The sequence below is a fragment of the Mya arenaria genome, chromosome 17 (assembly GCF_026914265.1).
Source record: "Mya arenaria isolate MELC-2E11 chromosome 17, ASM2691426v1".
Taxonomy (NCBI): domain Eukaryota; kingdom Metazoa; phylum Mollusca; class Bivalvia; order Myida; family Myidae; genus Mya; species Mya arenaria.
Window position 1 is genome coordinate 19430291 of NC_069138.1, and position 27897 is coordinate 19458187.

At 33.2% G+C, this 27897-nt stretch overlaps 2 protein-coding genes across 6 annotated transcripts in view; both read right to left on the minus strand.

Moving 5' to 3' along the window:
* LOC128224789 (uncharacterized) overlaps positions 1-27897 on the minus strand; it is a 59964-nt gene that overhangs the window by 27581 nt on the left and 4486 nt on the right. For 4 of the 5 annotated variants that reach the window (XR_008259542.1, XR_008259540.1, XR_008259541.1 and 1 more), the window contains exons 1-2: positions 2631-2684; positions 2328-2389 (exon numbers count right to left, since the gene is read on the minus strand). The exons of the other annotated variant lie outside the window; for it this stretch is intronic. The gene's annotated coding sequence lies outside the window, so the exon portion shown is untranslated. Of the gene's footprint in view, positions 1-2327; positions 2390-2630; positions 2685-27897 lie in introns of those variants that run through there. 5 annotated transcript variants of the gene reach the window in all.
* LOC128223245 (uncharacterized) lies at positions 4025-27069 on the minus strand. The gene is made up of 12 exons (XM_052932536.1): positions 26720-27069; positions 25702-26519; positions 25360-25437; positions 25048-25167; positions 12837-12911; positions 11710-11934; positions 8619-8876; positions 7547-7610; positions 7165-7226; positions 5988-6057; positions 5223-5278; positions 4025-4047 (listed from the first exon to the last, which is right to left on the minus strand). Exons 2-12 carry the CDS (start codon positions 26300-26302, stop codon positions 4025-4027), a joined length of 1632 nt encoding a protein of 543 aa, XP_052788496.1. The 5' UTR covers positions 26303-26519; positions 26720-27069.

Consider the following 27897-nt stretch of genomic DNA (forward strand, 5'->3'; position numbering starts at 1 on the left):
CTTTTTGATTGTTGTTTCAAATAATTTCACTATTTTTTTTATTTTTTTGGCAAGTAATAATGTATTTTAGGGATATTGCTGAAATGACGTCGACATCTTCCCCAAGGGAAGCTTGATATCTAAGCATGTTAAAACCATAGTTAATATTATTCAATAATTAAACTTTGAAATATATATTCAAGAATAAAGCGAATAACACGATGATAGAAATTTATATGTGTAACAATACAGATACACCTCATGTGATTGTAGTTAACACTTTATTTTGATGAATCTTAATGATTTACACGTGTAATGAGCAACACGTGTAAATCATATCCAGGTAAAATAAAGTCAAATTTGAAGTTATATTCCAAAGAAATGAAAATATTACAGCCATTTGAAAAAAGCCTAACCTTCTGGCAAAATTGAGTCATTGCTGAAGCAATTTAAACTCTAATTTCGACATATTTTCAATTGAAATGACTTTTAATTGTGTTTTGGTAACATTATTTCCTTATTTAATAAACAAAAGTTAAAACAATGTCATTCAAGTACACTATCATACACTATATCAGGCAAGAAAGAAGTTTAGTCCATTGTGACCTCTCTCATGTTCATGTTTAAGAAAAGTTTCAAAAACTACACATTTTCATATTGAGCACTAGAAACTTTTCTAAATATCTCGAATCTATTATTGGAATGCAAGACCCCAAAATAAAGTCCCTATAAATTATACATTGAATTTATTTATTTGCACTAATTTCTCGTTATCAAAGACCCTCAACATCATACTTTGGAAGAATCTTCCACATATGTACTTAACATTTAGTTAAGGTAAAAATAGTTACAATTGTTTTTAAAAAATAATAAATTTGGTCGAATGTAGCGACTTTGTTTTTGATTATCAAATGTGTCCCATATCCGGCTTGTGAATGTTGCCAAAATGTTAAAATAAAAAGAAGATCAAGAATATTCAGTATAAACAAAAATCAATGGTACAATTTAAGTTTTTTGGGGGGACATAATGAACGACAAATATTTCATAATGTTTTCAGGTAGTAATGTTTATTCATGCAAGTCACAAATCATCATTGGGGTTCAAGCAGAGATTTTCTTTGCGTATATATTTCTTTGTGTGATAAAATTACATTTTTGTGAATATACGGCCAGGCGTAACAATGAAAACATCTTTTTTTCTTGTTTTAAAAAGAAGGCTTCGCGGCCAGGCGTAACAATAAAAACATTTTTTTATTATTTTTTTAAAAAGAAGGATACGAATGTCGCGTAAGGCGACGACTAAATGTTGAGTTTAAATGGTTAAAGCAACAGAGTCTCTTTTAAAGTATAAAGACTAATTTATTTCATAGAATTAACAATACATATATGAACAACAAATATTTCATCATGTTTTCCGGTAGTAATGTTATATTCATGCAAATGCATATCTGACAGGCAAACCGAAAAGTATGATATCCACTGGCTATGAGTCCACTTAGCTTTACAGTTCATGAGTGTAAATACGAAGTAAATAAGATATTTCCGTATGTACAAGGAAATTACATGGGCATTTAGTGGACAAGCCTGTCAAGATGTATGCGTAGTGGCCATATCATTACAATATTTTGACCTCCGATATTAGTATATTATGCGAGTGTTTTAACATAAAGTTGGTTAGGTTAAGGGATGAGCTTTGAATGTTACGTTGTATTTCGAACTGTATAATTATATTCAGAAAGAACGTTTTGAAATAAAGAATTAACATTGGAACACTTGTTGTTAAATAACTTAAAGAGTTCTAACAAGTTTAAGTGAACACTTAGAGAGTTCTGTGGCTGTTACGTCACAAAGTTTAAAATCACAAACCATTCAGTTTTAAAATCTATAACGATGAAAAGTAGCCAATGCTCTGACCATGCTTTAAGTCAGTGCCAAGTGATCATAAAAACAACAATATGAAACACTGAGCAGTGAACTTCGAATTGGTGTTATCTGCCCTATTGTGAAATTCCAGGCATATATCAAGTCCAACTATTCGTTTTTTGCTTGCATTTTCTTTTGAAGAATGAATCAATTAGTATCCCAAGATAAACATATGACAAAGCATCCTTTTTATGAGAAAAGTTCGCAAAATCTTTTATCGCCGTTGTATGATTTCAAACATGTTAAAGTTATAATTGGGCAAGAAAAAGCAAAAGACGATACTATATCTACTGGTTGTGAATAGTAAAGGGCTGTGTAGTGTATTCCTAATAATGATACTCTAGAATTCCTTTCTACATGTACATCTATGTAACTGAAACTATTTGATATATATACTTAATATATCATAAACTAAACTAACAAACCTTCTCGTAAGCCCTCGCTCTTCTTTGATGATAGATAAGACAGCGATGAAGATCTTCTAAACCTGAAATACAACCATAGCATTGTAATTAAATTATCCCAAAAGTAAACCCACTTGTACCTACATTATTCTTATACCAATTTCTGATTGTGATATTTTGTAAGCTGTAAACTAGGAAATACGAAAACAACATATGGTAAGTTGCCCGAAGACAACACTCAATAATGAACCAAACCGAAAGCACATCCAGTAAATACCGCTGAATGCTTCACACATCGCATTGAAAACAAAAAGCAACTATTACCGTGGTACAGGTGACCTAAGCACTTCGTTATACGGTTCTGGTAATGGCGGTTCTGCGAAAAAAGAGAGAATTGTATTGAATGTTCGCTGGTATGAGTAAGTTTGATTAAATCGGTCAAAAGAGATACTTAGGGTATAAAGGTATAATTTAATGAATTTTGGTTGAATCATTTACGAAACGAGAGCGCCGCGCAGCGCACTCTGTCTTTCAGCTGTTGTTTTATTTTTATTTTTTTCAGTAAAAACAAAATCAACATATATAAAGGCCAACAAATTGTCAAGTTAACAAAGGTGCTTATTCTTTCTGGGAACGCTTATATCAAGATGCTTATGTATATCTCAAAATATTTTTTTAATAATGCCAGTGAAAAAATGGTGGTGATAGTGTCTACATCACTTATTAAAAGAAACAAACCTCGGTTGAACATTTTTGATTTCGAAAGCAAATCCGATTCAGAAAACCATCGTCTGAAACAAAAAATAACTAGAGCTGTCACAGGAGTAATGAATACCGTCACACATAAATACTTTCTTGATAAGTGGCCCAAACCCCGTCAAACATTGGTAGATGTTCACCAAAGTCGATCTAGACCAGTATTTGAAAGTGTTAAAAAGTTGTTCCCATTTTGTCATTTCCACTGTCTTCGTTCTGACACTACATTTTGGCAAATTCTAAGTTGAAAAGGGGTCTTAACTCCCTCCAAAATTAACAAAGTCAGACTTGACCTGAATTTAATTTTGTTGAAAATTTCAAAGTTTTATTCCGTCGACTCTGTCATAAGATATCGCCCGGACAGCAGTTTTTGCAATTGTAAGTTGAAAAAATGGACTTAACTCAGTACACAAGTAATGCTTTATAACCAAAGCAGAACTTAACCTGTATGTCATAGTGTTAAACATGTGTAGCATTTTTTTTGTGAATATGTCAATCCTTTCAAGAGTTATTTTCCAGACACCTTTGGCAAATTTAAATTTGAAAACTGGCCTTAATTTGTAAAAAGTTGGTAGTGTGTAACCAAAATTGACATGGAAGTGTATTTTACGGTGATTAACATGTTTAAGAAAATTTAATATAATTCCTCTACCTTTTCATTACTTATTGTCCGGAAGCCGTATTTTGGGTTGATTCTAAGATGAAGCCATAACTCCGTCAAAAGTTACTTACAATTAGAAATAATATACACGTTTAGGCCGTCCGATGACCGAAAACTAATAATATTTTTGAACTTTCTTCCTATTTTCCAGTCTACAAATATTTATAACAAAAATAATAATAACAGTCTTAATTATTCTTCTGAGAAACAACTTGAAGCTGAGGTAACTGAGCCAATTTTTCAACGGTGTTAGTACATATTTTCTATAGATAACGTATTCAATATCCAATCAAATAAAATATCAGATGCTTGTCATGGTGTAGTCTATAAAAAAGACAAATTCAAAATTAATTTGATGAATAATATCACATTTTCTCTTTAGGACCCACTAACTTAAATATTTGAATATTTGAAAAGCCGTGTAAACGCCTAAACAATATTCATATATATTATTTAGATAAGTTCTTATATCAGTTCATATTTCTGTAAAATAAAATATAAAAAATCAACGTCATTTAAAATAACCATTGTGCAGATTATTTATATAATTATGCCCAGGACATCTTGATTGATGAATCAATGACTAATATACTTATACAAGTATAATCTGACAGTGCTTACCTAGTGTGATTTCCATGTCTTGTCAGATTAATTTCGTCTGGCAAAGACAAAAAATCTGAAAGAGATAAACATGACCATAACACGTGGAATAATATGAGTGTGCTACCATTATTCAAACCAGACGAAATAGTTGCATCACACAAACCAACGAAAAATGTATTTAAAGCAGATTGCTGGATAAACAAATCTATGAATACTAGACTGGTCAAAATTGGTGCTTGCTTGACATTTTTCAAGTTCGACTCTTTAAGTTTATAGTGATTGGCTTGAACGGCGTATGTATGTACTGATTTATTATTATTATTATTATTATTATTATTATTATTATTATTATTATTATTATTATTATTATTATTATAAAGTAAGTCATTTGGTTTCCCAGTTGCTAAGGTCAGATGTAGAACTAAGTAACGTTTATATAGATGTTCATGATATGTATCACATTTTAATAACTTAATTTTGGTCATAAATGTTTTTTTTCTTGTGCTAGAGGCAAAACGTTGTATTACGTTATCACGTTCGTGGCCTAATTTAGTATTTACAATGAACTTTGTACAGCAGTATTTGACAACTGGTTATATCACAAAAGGACTGACTGATAGTAATGAAAATCGGTCTTGGGATATCAGCTTAATCATTAAGGCGATTAAACTTGACTAACTTTAAACCTAGAATTTTGGAACTGCAAAGTCATTTAAGATTTTCAAAACATTATTTCAAACAGCAAAATGCATTTGAGATATAACATTACATGTGTTTAAAAGCATTTGTTTTCATGAATATGACAAAGCCCAGCGTCGGTACTGAGTAGGTAGAAATTATTATTTTTGCTATTTTCAAAAAAAGAAAGACATTTAATGGCAACAAAACACCTGTACCGTGAGTAACATCAAGCGATTCGAGAAGGTTCGAGCGTATCGCATTTCCCTCTCTCCTAAAACACATTAAATAAAAAAAGAAAGGTGACCACATTTTTTAATTTATTTTCAAATTTACAAAACTGTGTATACATGTATACTCATTTGAAATAGCATTTATGTATAATCAATATGACTAAGTTTTTTTTAAATTATTCATCTGGGTATATTCATGTTCTAGTTTGGGCTAATGAATGCCTGCGTAGCTGATCTTATATAACAAGAAGTGAGCTAAGGGGTGGTTTTCAAAATGGGTCCCAACTTCTATCTAAGAACCATGTAGCTAATGAGAGTACGTGGTATGAATGACGGACCTCAACCGTGAAAAATTCAATAATGTATAACCATCAGACTAACTTCTTCACATATTGAATACCACCCTTAAGGAAGCTCAACTCTATATATCTTAACTGAGCAAATGGACTCTATCTATGAACAGGTTAAAGGAAACTCAGGCTAGAGATTCTGTTCAAAAATGTTTTATGATTGTATATTTGTGATTAGTTTTTCAACAAACGTAAGCTCAGGGGAAATATTTGCAATATTTTCATTTAACAACTCTTTTACAGTTCTTGCAACAAAAACAAGACGCAATTCTCCAAAATGGGAGACAATAATCACTATGTTATAGCAATATTATTAAAACATTCAGTTATATAACTACTAAATTACCTTCAAGTTATGTTGTTAGTTCAACAATTTGAAAAGTTGAGATCAATGACATACCGGTGCGTTTCGAAATCGTCGAGCCATTTCTGAACGCCGTTAGAGCCAATACCTTCGAGGCTGTCCACTTCTGATATGTGAATACATAAAAAACAATGATAAACCTCCATTTGCCATACATTTCATTGCTTTGAATTATGTTTTACCATAACTAATTTGATTAAGTGTATAATGAGGGTTACATTTTGTGTTGTTTTCTCTGTTACACAAGTCACGCTTTATATGTAGTGGTTAAATTTTTTAAATCGAGAGTGTTTTGTATATGAGCAAAAAAGTTTTGGACAAACTATTTGAGAGAAAATTAAATCAGTTAAAAGGTTCATAGTGTACTTGGTACCTTATCTGCAAAAACATAAGATGCTGTTTTACTTTCCATCATATATTGATTGATAAAAATACTGTATTACATTGTTATTTGTTTCATTATATACCAGACATCGTCAAAAATATTAAGTGATTGTATTATTAGGATAACAGTGTTTGCTTGATTTCGGAACCAAAAATGCATAAAATTCAATCTGTTTTATTTGTATATTATTAATTATGACGGTCATTTCAACTATTCTTTTGCATATGCTGAAAAGACTTCAACACCTGCAACGAAGGTTGCATGGTATGTTAAAATTATGAAATCGAAGTTAATGGAATTTATAAATGAAACTTTGAAATATATCCAATAATAAAATGCATAGCATGGACATAAATAGTTATATGCGTGGTATATTTTAGAATCTTTTTATTAATGCTCTCCGCAATTATTACGGACACACCTAGGCCTCGTATTATTTAAGATAACCCATTATTGATTTTTTTTCTGATGAATATTAATAATATACACGTGTAAATCATCACCAAATAAAAAAAAAACTAGATATTAAAACATTTTGATTTTTTTTCGATTCAGAAATGTTTATCGACAATTTCAAAATCCAAATATTTATTTATTTACACTGGTTCAATTCCAAACATTGTTAAATAAAAACTGCGCCAGATAAAGACAATGATAACACACCAAACTACTTGTTGTGAATGGTTGTGAATGGTTAGAAAGGCTGTTGTGAAGGAATCTGAGGTATATTTCATATAATATTAATCAAGAGATTCTGTCTATATCTATTTATCTGAAACTAATTGATCATATACTAAATTACTTACTCATAAAACATAACTAACAAACCTTCTCGTAAGTCTTCGTTCTTGTTTGAAAATATACAAGACACCGATGAAGATCTTCTGACCCTGAAATAAACCCATATCCTCATAGTTAAATACACAAAATGAAACCACTGAACTACACTACGACCAATAATTGATTTTGATTGTTTGTATGCGGAAAACTAGGAAAATTTGCTTATTTGCCCGAAGACATTCATCAAAAATAAATGAGATCACCAACCACAAGCATCTCCAGCGAATAACTCCGGAAACCTAAGTTGCAAATTTGAAATGCGTTTCATATTATTTTAATATGATTCTTGTCTTTCCCGTATAGTGATGACTGAAATGAATCTTTAGTAATTGCGTTAAATACAAAGCACAAATAGTTAGAAAACTATTACCGTGGTATTTTATCGGGTCCAGTTGGGTTTTGCTCATAGTAACACAGTTCTTGAACTGGCGACTCTGCAAATCAAAAATATCGCTGGCATCGCTGAGATGGATTTGAAAGACCACGAGAAATACTTTTAAAGAAGATTTAAAAAAAAAAACATTGGTCTAATCGTATCAGCAAACAAGGTTTCCGTAGAGCACCTTTTAACGCTTGTCTGTTGATGTTGTTATTTAAGGCGGATAAAGGGCACAGCTCGACAATTAATTTCTTAAAGCCATTGCAATATGCCATTGAACACAACTGTATTACATAACATATATTTATAGCAGTGCAGGGTCTCAGTCCAAAATGCAAACCATATATTATTATCAACATATAAATCATTCGAATAATCAGTCGTTAAGTCGTCATACAAAGGATTTAATAGGAACAGTTGTAGGCAACATGTATATATACCAAGGCTTTTGAATTATGCGAAAAAAACGGTTGTGTTTCTCTATATGTTTCATCAGTGCTAGAACATTTCAGCAGCTGTCTTGATAGCAGAAAATTGGTCAAATACGAGATGTGTTTGAGTATGATATAGGAGAGAGGTAAAAATTGTCAGGTAAACTCATATTCATTAAGTTTATTATAGTGCATCCGCAGCCATGCATGTTGAATGTTGATCTGACCGTTTTGTTTTCAACTGGCAAAAATCAAACGAACGATAAGTCGAAAAGATATCTGGATTTAATTGTGTTGACATTAAAATAACAGGATCAGTGAAGTTAATTTATGAACTTCTAAACTCTGGACATTTTTCTTTATTTATTACATGTTTTAAGTTCTAAATAATACTTATTCGAATTTTCTTTTGTAAAACTGTAAACAAATGGTTTGGTTAAAGTTGCGTAGTAAATTATATTTCTCTGATGCATTTAGTGCTCGTTAAATGCACAATTCATTGGTGTACGTACACAAACTTACACAAAAAAAATAATTCTAGTTTTAATTAAACAATGCCAAAAAGGCGCAGATTTTGTAACTCTATTAAAACTCAACAAATTCCTTCTGGCGGTCTGTAAACGAATTATTACCTTTTACATTACTTTTCTCATATTTTCCTTGTATAAAAAGATCCATTTCCAAACCAGACTGATAAATATATTGTTCCAGGTTCTCTGACAATTGCAGTCTTATTTCGTCTGTCTGATTTGATGCAATATAATCCGCTGTGTGTTCCTTTTCTTGGATGTTCTCAAGGAAGTTTAAAATTCTGATAGAAACACCTTCGTTTTGTCTAATACTTTCAATGAGGAAACGGCTATGATGACAAGCCTTCGATACATCGCAAACTATAAAAACAAATTAAAAAAGATAATTCTGTAAACATCATTGATTGAATTAAACAATCTTATTTCAAAACAATTCTGACGAAGACTTCTGCAAAAATAATGGTAGAGCACATGATACGTATAGCAGAACTCTGTATACCAGAAAGGCTATTTGATTTTAAATGAAACCATTATAAATAGAACAATGGTAAAGAATATAAATAGCTTACGTGAAATTATTTCTGAGTTACATACATACTCAGGAATAAGCAAAAATAATTCACATTAGGTAATGATACATGTAAATTGCCTGCATAAAAGTAAACGGAAAATAATAGAGTCAGTGAATTGCTACAGACAACTATCTGACAGTCCGCTTATCGCAAAACCAATTTGATATTTATTCGTCATGAAATGGTTTCTTGTGAGGCAGTGTAGCCTCCAATGATGTTTAAATAAAAATAAGTGATGATTCTTTACTGTAAGATAAGGAAAGGCCTAAAACACACCACAGTAGGACAATCAAAGGCCACTACAGGATAACTGCAAGGTAAGCAAATAACAATAATTCACTACTGAATGGCACTGTATGCCTCTAACAAATACACAAAAGCCACAAGCCAACCACAGTAAGAAAAGCAACGGCCACCACTCTACCACTGTAAGTACCCTTTATGCAACCTAACCACAGCTGTAAGAGGAGCAAGAGACACTTTCAGGCCAGTGTAAGGGCCCTGCATTAAACCTACTGTTAGGGAGGCAAAGACCACTTGCCCACCACCATAATTGAGGTTAAAGCCACTAACCATACACTGTAAGGGCACTGCGTTCCACTAACACATCACGCCATAGTAGGAATAAAAACATCGACTAATGCACAAATGTGAATCAAATGGAACTCACACGTATAACTATTATTATAGGAAACAAAATGAACTAAAACATCACTGTAAGAGAAGAGAAAGCCACTAACACACCACCTTATGACAAACGAAGTCAACTAACGCACAACTGCAAATAAGAAAAGGCCAATTACAATATATTGTAAAGGAAGAGCATGTCACTAGCGCACCAGGGACGCTATAGGGACATTTAAGGCCACTAACCTAACGATGTACGGGAGGTGAAGGGCTACATATAAACAGCTGTATTTGAACTAAAAGCCACTGGTATGCCAGTGGAAATATATCCACGGCCACCAACACACCACTGTTAAGAAAGTGAAGGCCACACACGCTCTACAGTACTGAATGAAAGGATAGAACATGCCGCTTTTGAACAACTGTAACGGAAATGAATGCCGCTGTTGAATAACTACAAAGAGGGCGAAGATCACAAACACAACACAGAACGAGGAGCTAATCGTGATATGTATTGCAATATTACACCGAAAATGTTCAATAATACACACCACTAAGGGTCAAATGCCAGGTTTGTATAGGAACTAATGTATTAACCGAGGTATATTCTCCTTTGGAGGCTGACAGGCCACTCCTAATAATGTCTTGCACGAATACATCGGTAACATGTTTTTATAATACAACGCAGAGATTGTATCACAACCACAAATTTTCATCAAGACGAAATGACAGATATTGTAATGAAGATGTAGAGGTTAGTATGGACGAATGCAATTTCACTACAAGGCTAGTTGAGGAATTAGGTATTTCACGTTGGAAATATGGGCGGGGTATGTAGATTGGTGCCCCACACCACCCGTTAAAAAGAGTCCCATTAAATGAAAATGTATCTATGTTGTGATAAATATCAAATATTTTGGTTAGCTTTGTCCAAGTCAATGTCACAGTCAGTCTGTGTTGAAATTGTTTACGGCAACAGTGAGGTTTTCACTGAAAACGACACTTATTTGATCAGCCTACACACTGTCAAATGAATCGTGCTGAATTATTATTATTTTTATTTTATTATTATATATAATTATTTTTTAACTTAAAGATGCACTTTTTTCATATTTCTGGTAACTGACATACATATTAAATAACGTTCTACTCAAAAATATTGTGGATGACCTGTTTTGTTCAAAGGATGGTTATACTTCCTTGACAATTTGAATTGATATGGTGATTCGAACAAATATTTTGTGACATCGAAAACAGTACACATTTTGACCTAAAAATGTCAACATGTAAATCGAACCGTTCTTTCAACTGTTTTGATTTGATCGCTGTCAAAATAGCGACTCTGTTTATGTTGTTATGATTAAGCAAATCTATATTACTTATCTTTAAATGAATTTAAAATCTAATTTAGCTTCGGATACTGCAATATTAAACATATATGAAATAATTCAGAATAAATTCATACTATTATGAATGTTACTATTTAGCTCACCTATCAATATATTATGGTATTTGAATACTGTTCATACACCTTACACGGATAGCGAAGTTGTCGAATCATCGGGTCTGTTCATATGTTTTTTTCATTTGTTATTTGACTTTTGAATAATCCAGGCTTGCAAAGGCAGTATATGAATAAAGTTCGACAAACCTTTCTGGTTCTCATTACAAATCTCCGCTATTATAACATTTAATAAAAAGGAGTCCCCTTGTATTTTATTGGGAAACACATGAAACGTAAGAGGGCCTAATAAGCTTCTAGCTAGTATTTTAACAACATTCTTCAAAGGAATAAGTTTATAATTGTTGAATACTTCAAATTGGTTGTTTTATATCGCCCGCTTCAGGTTTTAATTAACTTTTTTAGCTCTGATATGTTGGCTAAAATACGTCAAACAGACTTTAAATTGGTGTGGCCAAAGTTGAAAAACTATGCAGTCATAAAGCAAAAAACCGTGGAAACTGTGTGTTCACATGAATAAAAAAATACTTACAAAGTGTGTTGAGGAGACTCCAACAGCTTTGCTTTGTGATGCCAGCATACACATCAAAACTCTCGTTTGATGTTTCAGTTCTCATGACCTCTTCCAGAGAGGAAAATAATTCTGTCAGCCTTCCCGATATGCTGTCTTGTATGAAGGATATTACGTTGTCTAAATCTGGACAATGAATTGTCAGGACCAGACAGCCAGTGCTTACTTTTGCAATGGTTCTCTTCTCTGTCAAAATAAAACATATCACGTTGATTATGAGTATTTCAAAAACCGAATTGCAGCAAAAATGGGAAGCAAACTAAATCCATGCCTTCGAAGATTCTTTCAGTTTAACAAAGCTTTCTTTTCATATATTGAAATAACCTATAAAATATTATGTTCTATAAAACAAGTAGAACCCGAAATTAGTGCAATTATGTTTAGGGCCTAATTGATGAAATTATCTAAGGACGAATACGAATAGAGTTTTATTCAAATTTCTGTGCCACAAGAGACATTTAGACGATCTACTCTCACCAAACCATCGAAACTTGGTCAGTCAATTCCTTCTCAATATTATGGTCAGCAATCAATCGTTCTATGTAATATAAACAAACTGAATAATACTCGAACCTTATTGGTTAGAGGTGTAAACATGACCGTTTGTCAGATATAAATTTGTATCTCAATGCCTGGTATAACTATATACTGTAAACTTTTACTTTAAACGGGATTTTCGCTACATAAATTGACCATCCTGTGTTGTGCCTTAAACATACAAGTGCCAGTTACAACAACATGTTATCACTGTCAAAAGAGGGGCATTCATAACCAAACACCAAGATTGACAACTTGTATATTATCTGAGTTTAGACATAATTTTGCTTTATTCAGAGAAAAAAACGTCACAATAACACATTAGTTAAAAACGTACTGCCATAGTGACAGAATCTTAGATCAATAATTTCCAATAGTACATCATGCCGTCCGTTTAACAACGAATTTGACACTGTGACAGATGCTTGGTGCACAACATTCACAGTGGTTTAATAAGCCAAGGAATAATTGCAAAACTTATCTCATCGTAACTTTGAATAAGAAATAAGTCATTTTGGTTTTAAACAATGTCTTTTGTAACGAAAATTTACCTTGAAATAGTTTTCGAACAAGTGACAACACTTCGTTTCTCAATTTTGCCCGGAAATCCACACATTCATGTTTATCTGCAAAATATAAACTGATTATTTAAATCCCAGCGAAATCAGGTAAATATATGAAATCATATATTTCGGAAGGATATTATATTACGTTTATACGAATACTCTAACATTGGCTTTATTATCCTTGAAATATACCCAGATACATTCAAACGTGATTTTATTTTGTCACCTTTTGGATTTTGCTTCGTAAAATGTTTATTTGAAAACACGTTCCCTATTAAGTCAAATCAGAGAGTCAATATGATACAGAGAACCAGAGTTCTGCTGCAACTAGAATATGGATAATAAAAATACAACCTACATTTCCAGTCAATCATTGCCGTATTTTAGTGTATATTAATGACATTGAGTTTTTTATGTGTGTTGTTATTTTGGCTCTTTTAAAATCAAAACAACAAAAAAGACTGTTGATGCGAAGAATCACAGGGTGCCATGAATTAGTTTGTTATGTCAAGAAATTCGTATGGAAATGAATGACAAACGGAATATAAATGCTGTTGTTGATTTGAATATTCTCTTATCGGTTCAATTAAACACCACATGACTGCTCTTGTCGAGTCAATGTGTAAAATAATAAGGATAATTAAATGCCAAAATACGCATCGCGGTATATATTGCGATACGTTGGACCGGTATCACGATATTTTGCGATATGTTTCGTTGTATTCCGTTTGCAATATTCAAGTTGTTGGAAGTACGCTTGTGAGGCTAATGTGTATTCTATAATATTGGTTTTCATTAATATGCTATAACTGTTCGCAAATTTACATGCAATTAATACATCAACAAAAAATATTAACATACTTTGATGTACGTGGAGTTAGCGGCCTAGCGGCGTGAAGTTGGTGGCCAAGCGGCCTAGCGGCCTAATTCTTTTCTCTATTTCAAAGCAATTGTAAATGCGTTTTTGTTTTGGAAAACAGTGATAATTCAAAGTTTTTTTTATTAAAACATTAACAAAGCGGCCTTAAATAATCACTCTGAAGCGATTATCAACACTTTTTTTTCAAAAATGTCGATCAAGCAGTCAGCTATTTCAAAGTATGTAAGCTTGCCCGTTCTTCTAAAACAATGCTATATCTACTTTTTTATGCACATAATATCACTCTGAAGCGTTTTCAACTATTTTCAAAAAGTCGATAAAGCACTTCAGCTGCCTAGCGGCCTAGCGGCGTGAAGTTAGCGGCCTGGCGGCCTAGTGGCCTAAAATGGTATCCTATTTCAAAGCATGTTAACATGACTTTTCTTATAAAACAATGATATATTAACTAATTTTATGCACGAATTATTATCTGAAGCGATTATCAACATTTCTTTTTCAAAAAGGTCGATCAAGCAGTCAGCTATTTCAAAGCATGGAAATATGCCTGTTCTTCTAAAATTGATATATTTACTTTTTTATGCACAAATTATCACTCTGAAGCATTTTTTAACTTTTTTTCAAAAAAGTCGATCAAGCACTTCAGCGGTCTAGCAGCCTAGCGGCGTGAAGTTAGCGGCCTAGCGGCCTAGTGGCCTTAAATGATTTCCAGGCGGCTGAAGTGTTTGATCGGCTTTTTTGAAAAAGAGTTGAAAAACGCTACAGAGTGATAATAGGCATGTATACATTCTTTGAAATAGGAAACCATTTAAGGCCGCTAGGCCGCCAGGCCGCTAACTTCACGCCGCTAGGCCGCTGAAGTGCTTGATCGACTTTTTTGAAAACAATGTTTATAATCGCTTCAGAGTGATAATTTTTGCATTAAAACAGTTAATTTATCATTGTTTTATAAAAAAAAACGTATAGCTAAATGGTCTGAATAGAAAACAATTTAAGACAAGTATGTTAATGTATGAATAAAAAAACTTTGATTTATCATTGTTTTCCAAAAAAAAACGCATTAACAGTTGCTTTGAAAGAGAAAAAATAAGGCCGCCAACTTCACGCCGCTAGGCCGCCAGGCCGCTAACTTCACGCCGCTAGGCCGCAAACTTCACGCCGCTAGGCCGCTAACTTCACGTACATCATACTTTGAACGAAATGATGCACTGAAAATCTGTTTATGACCGAATCAAGTATAGGCTTATTTTTTTTAGGTTTAATTTGTCATCGCCTGTCGTTTGTAAAAAAAACTTAAGTAGAACAATGGATAACCAAAGGTTAAAAAAATCACAGAGAAGTAACTGCCGTGTAGCCTACCATATCGTTACGTTAACAGGTAACACCAGACAGCCAAAGATGTTGTCCGCTACGATGTTCGTATTATAAATACGCTATGCGCCATGTTTAAAAGGCAATTTTAAAACCACGGGACAATATTTAAAATGTTCATGTGTTTTATTTGTGTGTTATCTTTAAGCGTGATAAGAAACCCAAAAAAACATGTTTACTTTCTTTACAATATTCAATAACAAATGTTCCTTTCAATAAAGGCGCCCGCTTGAAAGGTTTATTGTAATCCAGTCAAATCCAACATTGCATGACAATCAAAATCATGGTAAGCCGAAACCATCCGACGGATCGACGTGTAAGGAAACATTGCTTAAAATTCTAAACTGTTGAAAAAATTAAGCCTTAAATTTTCTTAACGTTCTCTTTAATTAATTTTAAATGAAATGGTTAACTTTTGGAAGCAACTTAGTTAATACGGCCACACCCCCACACTAAATACATGATAAAGAATATGCGCCAAATACGGCGGTGTATCAAAATATTGGCTATATTTTATGTCAGTTAGAAGATATTAGTTAAAATCTTATTATTACAGAAGGGACTCGCAAGCGGCGCTCATCCTCGGCACCCCAGCGTATCATAACCTATATGATACCCTGGGCAAATTGGCTCGAAATACTTCGTCAATCTTGAATATTCATTAGAATTTTCCGACCAGTGAAATAGCCGATAATAAAAAGGAAAGAATCTCCTTTGTGAAGAGCTATCGGCATATTTAACAATTTCCTGCCTAAGGGGATTTGTAAGCCGTGATCTCATTGGATAATTTCGAACCGAGATTACATCCGTAACTTCTCGGCCATTTCCGCACCGCATGAGGTGTTTCTCATGCGACCAATCAAGCGGCATCAGGGTATCATATAGGATATGATACGCTGGGGTGCCGAGGATGGCGGCGCTCGGTTCGCCGCTTCTTAATAAGAACATTTAACTTAATATCTCTAATTATTACTTTGTAAATATCGCAAACAGCTTGGATTAATGCACAGTATGCGTATAATTATCTCAACTATCCATTTTGATGAACATTATTTATATGGATTTTCAATAAACCTAATATGGTAACAACTTCCCCTGACATTTTACTACATATAGCGAAAGTTATGCGAAAAGCAAATGCAAACGCTCGTCTCAGAAAATGGGAACATATTTTAACACGTTTTATAGCCAGAGTTATGGGTCTTGCTTTACATGTGTACAAAATTATCGACGCAAAGGCTATGACTATAAAGCAACATTTCTCTTCAAACATACGACTGATAACATGGCAAGAAGAATAATATGAACTAAGGCGCTGCCTCTATGGGCTTGAAGTGTTATTGCCGGAATCGTAGTTATTTTTATGAAACACGTGTTCTACAATACATTGCCGCCGGCATATTTGGCCTCTCGGGCCATCAAGAACAACTAGCTGTTTTATATAGACAAGTCGAAAAAAACTTTTCAGTACATGTTCTTTAAAGTTAAGCACAGAGCCTTAATTTATGAATATTCATATGGCAAGAACGAAGAGGCTTTTTTGAATGTGCTTTTCAGCTGTATAATTATTTTGATATCGGGTCTGCACTCCAGTTACCAGAAAACCATTTTTTTGAAGAAGTAAAAGATACAGACCATTATTTGTCCATGATTTAATGAATACTAGTATGATAATACAGGCATATCTCTTTTGTTCGCCATCTTCCTTGCCACATACTTTGCATGATCTCTCAGTATTTTGATTAGTAATTAAGACCATAGTGAAAGAAATCGGCTAAGTAGTGTAAAGGAAATCGTTCCTATTACCAGATATAAATCCTTATAAGTATTGTCTTTCACACCTTCCATAAAGCAAGCAGTAAGTATTTCACAGTTTATTTATGAGTCCTTAATTTACATAGATACACTATCTACATACATTTATAAACTAAAGCTATAAAATATGAGATAAATATGCACATGGCCATTGTAAATGAGTAATGTGATATTCATACAGTTATGTTGCAATAGACAAATTATTAATTATTATAAACAAGAACTAAGTAGCATATAATTATAATGAGGATAAAACATGAGCATTCAGCTGATACTGAAGACATTTTTAAAAAAAGTAAAAGATTAGTATATGGTCACATTAGTGCAAGAACTCAATATCTGCTTCTATATCTATATGCAGTTATTGAGTTTTTGCACTAAGGTGATTTATTATATTCTTGTAACAATAACATTCAATACTCATAATTATTTGAAGATTTAACTTCAACACTATTCATTTCATAAAATATGTTGATTTAGCTGCAACATCAGTAAAACATTCCTTTGACCAAATGCATGAGTATCATCCATGATAAACAGTAAATAAAACAATTCTTTTTAATATATGCCAAAAGCATTATCACATTTGAAAAAAGCTATATTGTTTACACAGAAAAAAAATTAAAATAAAATAATAGTTAAGGAAAAATATGAATGCAATAAATTGCCCATTGACTCAGAGGTCAAACAAAAGAACATTACTCAACTTTTATTAAAACTTCAAACCAAAAGATTTAAGGGGTTTACTTCCATTTTCAAAAACCAGTAACTAGTATATTTTTTAAAGCACATTTCAATATCTGCAATACATTTCCATCACATAAGTGTTTGGTTTATAGTAAGTATAATTGTAGAATAAGTCTGTAATTAGAAAATAAATATATAAAAAAAGTAACAGAAAAAATGCATGGTTTTTAAAAGAAAATGAAAACAAAAGTGAGCCTTACAATTTTCAACAAAAATGATTTATCATTTGAATGTGGAGGGCAACATAAGTGAATGAATAAGTTAATGCCAAAATATATTTAAGGCTTATACTAAGAATAACTGATAATCTATTGAAAAATAATGGATTGAAAGTAACTACATGGTCTTAATTAAGCAGTGTAATGTACATGTTTGTCAAGTTTAGAAGTTGTTAATAACTTTCCTGTTTGTACATGAACTAAAGCAAGTACTTTTTGCTTTAAAGCATTGATATATAATAAAGAAAAATTCACTAATTTGAGGTTGTCATTTCTGCACACACTTGATTATGGAGGAAAATATCAAAATGCCATAAAAGTTTTGCTGTTACTTAAAGCTGCACTCTCACAGATTTACTGTTTTGACAACTTTTTATTCTTTGTCTTGGAATTAGATTTTTTTTCTTTTTGTAATTATCTGCTTACCAGTGATGAAAGACTGCTGACAAAAGATCAGATCGCAGATTTTCATATTTCCATTCCAAATTTAATGTTTTATGACTTAAACCGTTACTAACGGTTTAATAAAAATCCATAAAACATCGTTTTTGGGATGGAAATATGAAAAGCTGCGATCTGATCTTTTGTCAGAAGTCTTTTATCATTGGTTTGCAGATATTTATGCAAAAACTTGTTCATTCAAAGACAAAAAATAAAAAAAAGTTGTCAAAAACGTTAATCTGTGAGAGTGCAGCTTTAACATCCGATATCACAATAAATGAAAAAAAAACAGGTATCACACATGTCAGAAAATAAATTACATAAAAAGCTGTTTAATTTCTGATAAAAATAGGATAGAAACTCTATCGCTAAACTATGACAAAAACAGTGTTATTTCTTTGATATAAAGTCTTCTTGATGTTTTTGTTCTGAGTAATATCCCAAAATATGACATTATATAAATATTGCATGGCTTCAAGTGTGACAGTACAGTATTTACTCGAATGTTGACAATATGTACTGTCACACTGGAAGCCATGCAATATTTATTTTATTACACAGATACATTTATATACATATATAAGATTTTTACCATAACACAACTTTCAAGTTTAATCAATTCATTCTGTAATTATTGTTTGTTTACATTAGCTGTCATTGTTTTGGAAATGTCGTTTAGAAATAAGGCAAACACCGGTTGTAACCAGATTCACAATACATTTTAATACATGTAAGCAATTTTCATAGTTCCACAGGCAATGATTTTTCCAATTTTTACACTGAAAACTATCAGTTTTTGCAATACAGTGTCAAATTATGTTAAGCTCTATGCCACCGTTTCTTCTCTTTCATTCAACTTTAATAAAATATGTATACTTGAACACAAGCAATCTTTTTTCTGTATTCACATCCGGATCTTGGGGGGCAGATAACTGTGGTCTTGAGCCTATTGAAGCAACAGTTTTTCAGAAACATACTTCAAAACTCCTATAGTTCAACTTCAGGCTATATGCAGGCTATATGCAACACATACTGAAAGTTAAACAACGATATATTAAACACTAAATGAATGAGACAAGTATTAGCAACTGTGGTATTTTCATAAAAAAGCAGAAACAGCCATTTCCCTCAAATGGTAAGCCACAAACCTTTGAAGAGCCATTATTTCCTTATGCATTGGAATAATTTGACCAAGTAAAGTTTTCCTTGTAGCTTTCAATAGTGTCTATAGAACAGACCACAAAAAATGGCCTGCCTACTCTTTCCAGATTTTTATCTCAGCAAAATAAAGTTTTTCCACTTTATCGGCTTAGTGTTTTATATAAAAAAAAGACAAAGAGCCAAACTGAAATGCTTTAACTTGTCAAAATTTTGCTTTTCTGGTCCACTTATATACAAAGGTAACAAAACTGTTCAGTTTAACAAAAGAATTTTAGTGATTATGTGTTTACAGACAGTCTAAACACCACAATATGCAAAATTGTATGCTTCTGGGACAAATGGCGCAACAAAGGAAATGGCAAAAAAAACACCAAAACTGAAAGATTCATGACAACTGCTAGTGTTTTCATGTATGAGGTGGCTACATGATGTAGAAAATGCAGAGATAGCATTATTATGCCCATTTAAAAAAATACTTTAAGTTTCTGTTTTGAAGGCTAGATTTGGCATTATTAATTCAGAGTACAGCACTTCACCATTGTCTATAAGTTGCTTATTTACACCTGATTTGCTATAAATCTCACTCTTTGGAATCATTTACACATAAACAAGTACTACAGAAATGACTAACATCTTCATGCTTCTGAAATATTGGATTCAGAGCTGCATCTCCTGGATTCAGATTGCAGGACTACCGCCGGGGGGGGGGGGGGAAGCCGCAGCTAACTGGAGCTTATTGGCACATCATGATCTGCAAGCAAGACACAAAAGCAATGTTTTACACTAATAAAACTATCTGCCACTACTGTTAAAGTTTGAAAAAGGCCTGTAAACACCCATTTGAGGCATACACAATCTTTTATGAATCACAAATGTGATAAATATGTAGAAAAGTTAATGAATTCAAGGATTTTCAGGACAATTTTATAAAATATATAGTCTTTTGGACATTTTGCAATCAGTTATTAACAACTCAAAGGTTAATCTCATCTTATTGAGTACCCAGATGCATTTTGAAAGCATTAAAACCAGACATGCTTAGAATTTCTTCTTACTTGGAGACGGTATTCCTTTCTCGGAAATCCTTGCCGAGAACCGGTATGGAAAACCACACGAGACCACATTTTGACCAGCACTGTTTCTTGTCCTTGAAAATTCCTCTGTGGCTACAGCAACCAGGCTGGCTATTGAAATAAGCAATAAATTAGGGTTTTAAAGACATTTATAATGTATTAAGGTTGTTTTTTTAAATGCATGAAGGGAAAAGGCTCTAATCTGTATGAAAGCGGCTCACTTTTTTATTTCGTTTGCCTTGAGAAATGGCAAGTTTTTAAATGTATAAACTTAATAAATGAATGAATATATATGAATTAATTAATGAATTAATGAAAGGTGGCATTATTTCTTTAAAATAGGGATCTCATTGTGTTGCTGTGATTGTTAAAGTAGATGTTTTCTTGTCCATAAGCTGAAAATCATATGCATACTAATGCACCAGTCAATTGTAATCGCGGCCCCCTCAGGTCTGGGGGTATACCGGGGAAAAGGGCCGTGTTTTTACTTTTCAGGTGGTCCTGCAGGGCCGGGTGACCGCGGAGATTGGGCCTTATATAGAATCTCTGGGGTGCGGGGGCATTTGGCGGGGGTTTAACCATCAGTTTGTCCCCGCAGGCCGGGATTTTACCCGGGGTTGGCTGGACCAAAAGTCAAAGTCCCGGCTATTCCCCGGACCTGGGGGGGGGGGGCGTGGTAACAATTGACTGGTGCATGAAGAAAACATCATGCTGCATCAAATGTGTAGTAAGTTTTGATTAATGGCTTATAGAATTTGCAATTAATGTAATGTTTGCTTAAAAGAGCAAACAAAATGTGCGAATAGATGCACAATACAGACCAAAGACTAATACAAGTCAGCAGTTTCATTAGAAAATAATATTATTTATAATTATCAAAGCCGCACCAGAAATGATTGACAAACAACATGAAAGAAATTTATTAGGAATGGAACAAACTGAAACAGTATCAATGGTCTTATATGACCAAACTTACTCACTTTATACTTCAGTTTGGATACAATTTTCCATTATAAGATCTTGAAGCGCTAACAAATTTTAGCATGTCGGCATGTTGGCATACACCAAGTACAGCTCGGCCGGGTGGCGGGCGGGCTGTCTGGCTGGTTCATCATCGTTTCCTCCCGGGTCTGTTTAAAATAATAAGAAATGAAAATAAATAACCGCACAACACCTACTCAAACATACAATAATTGACACCCTTATAGCCTATACAACATACTCAATCAACACATTTCTGGCATACCAGTTTAAATTGATGGGATATTTGAGAGCTGGCTTTAATTTCAAACAGTAAAAAATATATCAATATGTTTGAAACAGTGAAAGATTGTTTTTATTGTTTATAAATGTCTATAAATCACCACAAAGCATATATAATAAAAATGTATTGAATTTTGCTATTTCTATGCTTTACTATATTAGAGCTGGCTTTGTAAATGTCTTGTTAATTTTACATGAACAATATTTTTTTTAGTAATTCATATATATAGACTGTGTTTTAAGAACAAATAAGGAAGAAAATATTTCTCTACCATATTCTATCTCAAAGCAAAACAGCTGTTAGGAAGAGTAAATTGCACACCTACAAGCATGTGAAAAATATTGCAAAAACCGCCACTGACTGTTTTTGTGCTGAACTGATGACCCCGCATTTTCTGATTATATGCAGGAGAAAAAAGGTTTTATTAACATATTGCTTGTCGGGAGGGGTTTAAATTCTTTGCGGAAATATGTGCCAGTTAAAGCACGACATGTCAATACATTTCATCTCACCTAAAGGTATCCTTCTGAAAACCTTTGTAAAAAAAATCACCAGTAAGACACTGTTGCTCTAGTGTTATCATGTGTTATCGTGTAATTCTGCCAAAAAGAAACACTGCCTTTTATGCTGAAACCTCCCCTGGGTTCATAATCTATAATACTCACATTATAATGCTTGTTGAAACCAGGTCAAACATGCCAAATTTGATGGTTGTCGGGAGAGGAAACCCCTCCCGAACCCTCCCCTCTAAAACAAATTATGAATTACTAAACATTTGATTTCATTATTTGTGCTCAAGTGTTTTTTCTGTAATTTCATTCATACATCTTTATCGCTTAAAGTATTCGCGAGTCATCTACCCCACTCTGCCATGACAAAATTTTTTATTCAATAAACATTTTTAATTTTTAAAGTGTGTTTGGGTTAGGACCAGCCGCCGAGTTAGCTCTGAGTAGCTATATAGAGTTCCGGCTGTGGTGTTGTGTTTAATCACCTCATTGGGCATAATTACACTCAGGTTACCCACAATCGTGGCAGCAGTAAAAGAGCAGAAGTGCCTACATGTCGGCCTAAATGGTTAAAGGGACTGTGTCACAGATCTATAAGCACCAAAAAAAGTTTTTTTCTGTAACGAATCTCAGGACACCGACTAGCTAATCACGCATGAGGGATGAATTCTACCTGGTAATCTTTTTTAATTGAAAAATATGAAATATCTCGTGAACTTGAATAAATTGTAAACTATGTGATACTTCAGTAAGTAAGTTTCAATGCATTGTACACATTGATGCCAAATTTATGATATATTTCGACAATTTTCATTTTTTTTCGCTATTTTATCATCTGTGAGACAGCCCCTTTAATGGGCGGACGAGTCTAGTCTGTGTGAGTTGAAACCAGCTGCCCATTAAACTCAGTTGGCAAAAGCGCCGTGCTAGTGTTCCTGCGGTCGTGAGTCTGAGCCCAAAACCAGACTCACTTTTCTTCTCAGGTTTACCATTTAAGCATGCACAATGATTTTTAATGAAAAAGGAATGTTTTTTTTAGGTTTAGTTTTCACTACTATAAGTTTTAACATTTTTATTCAATACTTTAATTTTACAATACAATAAACGAAGTACACAATCGCACAGTTAACAGTTAGTTTAGCATGTATAGTGATGAGTCATAAATTATGACCTGAAGGTCATACTGGATACCGATTGCATCAACTTAGCTTGTTCATTATCCGTAAAACTCAACGTTATGTCATTATGGTGTCCAAACATCAACGTATGAACGATTGGATTTACAATAACAAGTATAATTCTTAGTACAACTCACCGTGAAAGCAACATTAAATCCGTGTTATTGCACCATGATGAAAGTTTCAATATAAACATTGAAGGAAGACGTCACGCGCACTAGTCCAAATAATTGTACGTTGACGGATTTTTTAGATTTTTGATATGGCAAATCCTTCAAGTACAAATTGTTTAGTATCAAAAGTGGGTAGTTGTTCCGATCAGGTTTCCGGGTTAAAGCATATAGCGTCTATATAATATCATAAAAACAAGAAATATTACCAGATAATGTTATTCTATATTAGTTCCGTACACAAAAAATAAATATCCAACTTATAATTATGAGTTTGACGGCTTTTCTTCATTTCATTCTGTCAAAACATAACGATATATACATGACGGGCACCTGCAAGGCTTCAGGGCACAGTTTTAAATCGCTCGGAACATTTCGGCCATGGCCGAGTTGTTACGATTGTGTAACGAGGTCTATCTCGAAGCTTTGTCGGAGGAGGCCGAGTTATTACGATTGTATCGAGTTGTTCCCCTTCGCATAATTGTTTTCTGTGTCAGTCAACTTTCGTTTTATTGGAAAGGTAAACAACTTGTTTTAATGCATTAAATGCTTGTTTAGTGCAAAATTACATTTCACTTACATGGTAAAATATGAATATAACTCTTTATGATCAATTTCAATCATAAAATACTTCACTTAAAACAATTTCAATATTTTTAAAACACCCCCGTTTTTTGCACATTCCCGTTTAGACTAATCATTGTTTACACCAGCTGTCGTAAAATGCGCATAAATACATTTAACTTAATTATTTAGATATCCAGTTTAAACAGTATTTTTTTAAGATGTGGGGTAAAAAAACACAATTGTTATGACAACCCCTGTTCGTTTTGTATTATTATTGCAGAGTTATGAAATATAATTTCCGGTCAAAAGTGTACTCTTTAGACGTGTATTCATAATTGTGTTCTCCACTCCTTTTATGGAAGTGCCGATTGTACATGTACCTCTGGTATTTCCGTATTGATTTTCATTGGTTGACGGAGCTCAAACCCCGCCCTAAACATGTACAATTTGCTTGCTGGCATGCACGCGCTTTATATGAACAATGTATGACGAGCTTTTCTGGTTCTCATTTTCACGGTTCAGTGGTGCCCAATTTTTTTTAATGCCTATCACTCTGGCAAAAAAGAAGTAGTCCCTTGCATACACGTACAAACCGTAAGAGGGCGTGTACAGACAAACGCTTTGCGTTTGTCTTCAAGCCCGTATTAAGTTGAAACTGATATAGTTAATGACTTTATTTCGTAATTCAGTTCTTACACCCAGCGATGTCACAAAAGGTTAATTCGCAATGCATATTTTCCATCGCCTGGCTCTGGATAAACCTTAAAATAATGTTCACTTTCGATAAAATTCTCAATATACATACCGTCTGTTTCAAAGATGTTCTCTTTCTCTAATGCCTCTGAAAATAGCTGATGCAGCCTTTCTGATACAGCCTGTTCATCATCCTTGTTGTAGTTTCGAAACATCAGCATAACATCCAAAACTAAAAATGTAAATTATTTAACAGAAAAAGTACAATCTGCAAATTAGTTATATTGATGACTGATTACATACACTTAACATATAAAGACAAAACATGTAGCTACAAATGCAGAGAAAACGGCTATACACTATAATATTTCATCTTTCAAAGGAATATTGATCTTAGGAAAATAACTGAATAACTGATTTTTACCTGGTATGTTCACTGTAAGACTCTTTTGTTGAATGATGGACTTTATTTGCTGCAACCCACTTTCAACTGTACCATCGCCTTAAAAAGTGGAATTCCATACTGCATTTGTTTTTCAACCTGTTTAGTTCATATATGCGTTACATCAAAGACAGTTTGAACTTGAATGGTTGTACACATAGTCATAATTTCATGATGTAGCACCACAAATTTAGTCTAAACATAGACGTACAAGTGGATTTCTCAACATAAATCCTCCATTGGCACCTAGTTAATCTGCATTATATAATAATCAAAATAAATAACAACGAAAAAAGGTGAACAATCCCTTTAAACAGTTAGTACCTTCGTTTATGACTTCTTCGGTTTTATTATTATCATCTGTAATCAGCCCATTTGCGTAAACATGACCAAGGTATTCATATTTATTGAGTTTCTTTTCAAAGGAGTCTTGTAAATCCGGTTCTTGTATAAATTCACATATGCGAAGGATGGAACCTTGTAAACGCCCATAGTAAGACTGATAAATTGTTTCTGTCAATTTATGGGTTTGCTTGTGAGCAATTTTATTCCTCAGATTTCGAAGATTACAAATGTCATTTTTCAGTTGTCTATGTAGTTGATCATTTGCATCAAGGTCGCATGCAGTAAGGATTACGTGAACAAACAAAGAGATGTCCCATTTTTCCAAATCAGTGTCCCTTCTAAAAGGATACAGAGTATCTTCCTTGCTTTTTTCTTTGCCAATAGCTGACAAAATGTCTTTCTTTTTGTAGTGCAAGAACTCGTCTAATGACCATGGTATTGATGGATGATCCAATGGCGTAAGGTCTTTTACTTTCTTCAGTAACAATTTACACAAGACTTCTGTTCCGCATTCCGTCAAGGCAAGATGAACTCGGGTGAAATATTCTTTTTCATTTTCAAGGTTTTCTGCTTCCGCCATTTTTTCATTTTTCAGTAAACCAGTACAAACTTTATATAGTGAAAACTTTTTTTATCCATTGTCCATATCAAACAATGCAGAAGGAGAATAAATTTCTACTACTTTCAAATATCTTCAGAAATATAAGATTTTATCATTTTAATAAGTTTGCTAATTAAAATGCTTACATCTTATTACACATTTTCTACATAACTATTTATTTCTACGAAAAATCAACCTGAAACACAAAATTACAAAGTTATAAATATATATATATATCTATCAAATAAACACAAGAGTATTTGTCTCAACAAACGCCTAACGATATATTCATCATTTCTATGTAACAATCACGATCGAAAATTGCTTCCGTTCTCAAAAAAAAATTGCACCTTACTGAAAATATATTGTGTTGAACGTCGAAATGTTAGTATTTACATTTTTCACTGGGCTGTATTCCTTTGTGAATATACTTCAGCTACAATTGCCTAAAAATCAAATTATTCTATAAAACATTTACTCGATTGGAAATACTATTTTCATATTAAAGCATTTTATAACATAATTCTTGAATTGTTCTATTTAGAAATAAGTTTTTGTTCGAAATAAGGTACACAACTGGATTTCCAAAAGATGTTTTGATGTCACTAGTTTCGTGGCATAGACTCATATTTCAGGCATTTTTCATCAGGAATGAATGTCCTTCTGTCATTTTACTGGTATATTACCTATTTACAGGGGGACACAATATCGAAGAGAAATAATCATCCATGATTTATAACATAATGATGTAAGAATACCTCTAACTTCATGAAGCGTCCGGAGCACCGGCGATACATGGCTTCACAAATTATCTACCTTGCAAAAACAACAACATATGCTGTGGTCATAAACACATGCTATAAAATAAATGAAATACATGCATGCAGCGGCTGTTCTACATGCAAAGAAAGCGGATAATCAGACACGATGTTTTATATAGTTCAGACGAAACTGTCCCGTCCTGGGTACCTCTGATGATAACAGCTGCTTCATATGCGCATAGTTCGTCGCCTTAGTGCAAAACTCAATATCTGCTTCAATATTTATGTGCAGTTATTCAGTTATTGCACAAGGGTGACGAGTTCTTCTTTACTGTAAATTTTCCATTAGGGGTTTTAGATCCACTTCAAGGATAATATCAAAGAGATATAGTATAAAAAGCGCGCGTTTTAACATTAAAAAATATCGCGCGTGAGAGCAGATTGGAAGAAGTTTAGAAAACACATTATATTACACCCAATAAGAGTTGAGTTACATCCCTTCTGTTTGGGTATGATTTAAATGGGGAGTAATAATTTTAGTTGGAAATGGATTTCAGTGGATAACGTTTTAAAACCAATATATTTTAGTATATTCTTAATTGAAAATGATCGTGTAAGGCCGGTTACTATTTGTACAGCTTCATATTGGATTTTCCAGTTTTTTATACTGGGCACAATAAACCCAATTGATCCGTATTTTGGATGCGGACATAGGTATGACAGCTATATATTATTCAGTTTTTTTCATTTGCATGGTACCGATACTTTTTTAAGTTGTTGTGATCATATAAAAATGTTTTAAAGCCTCGACCA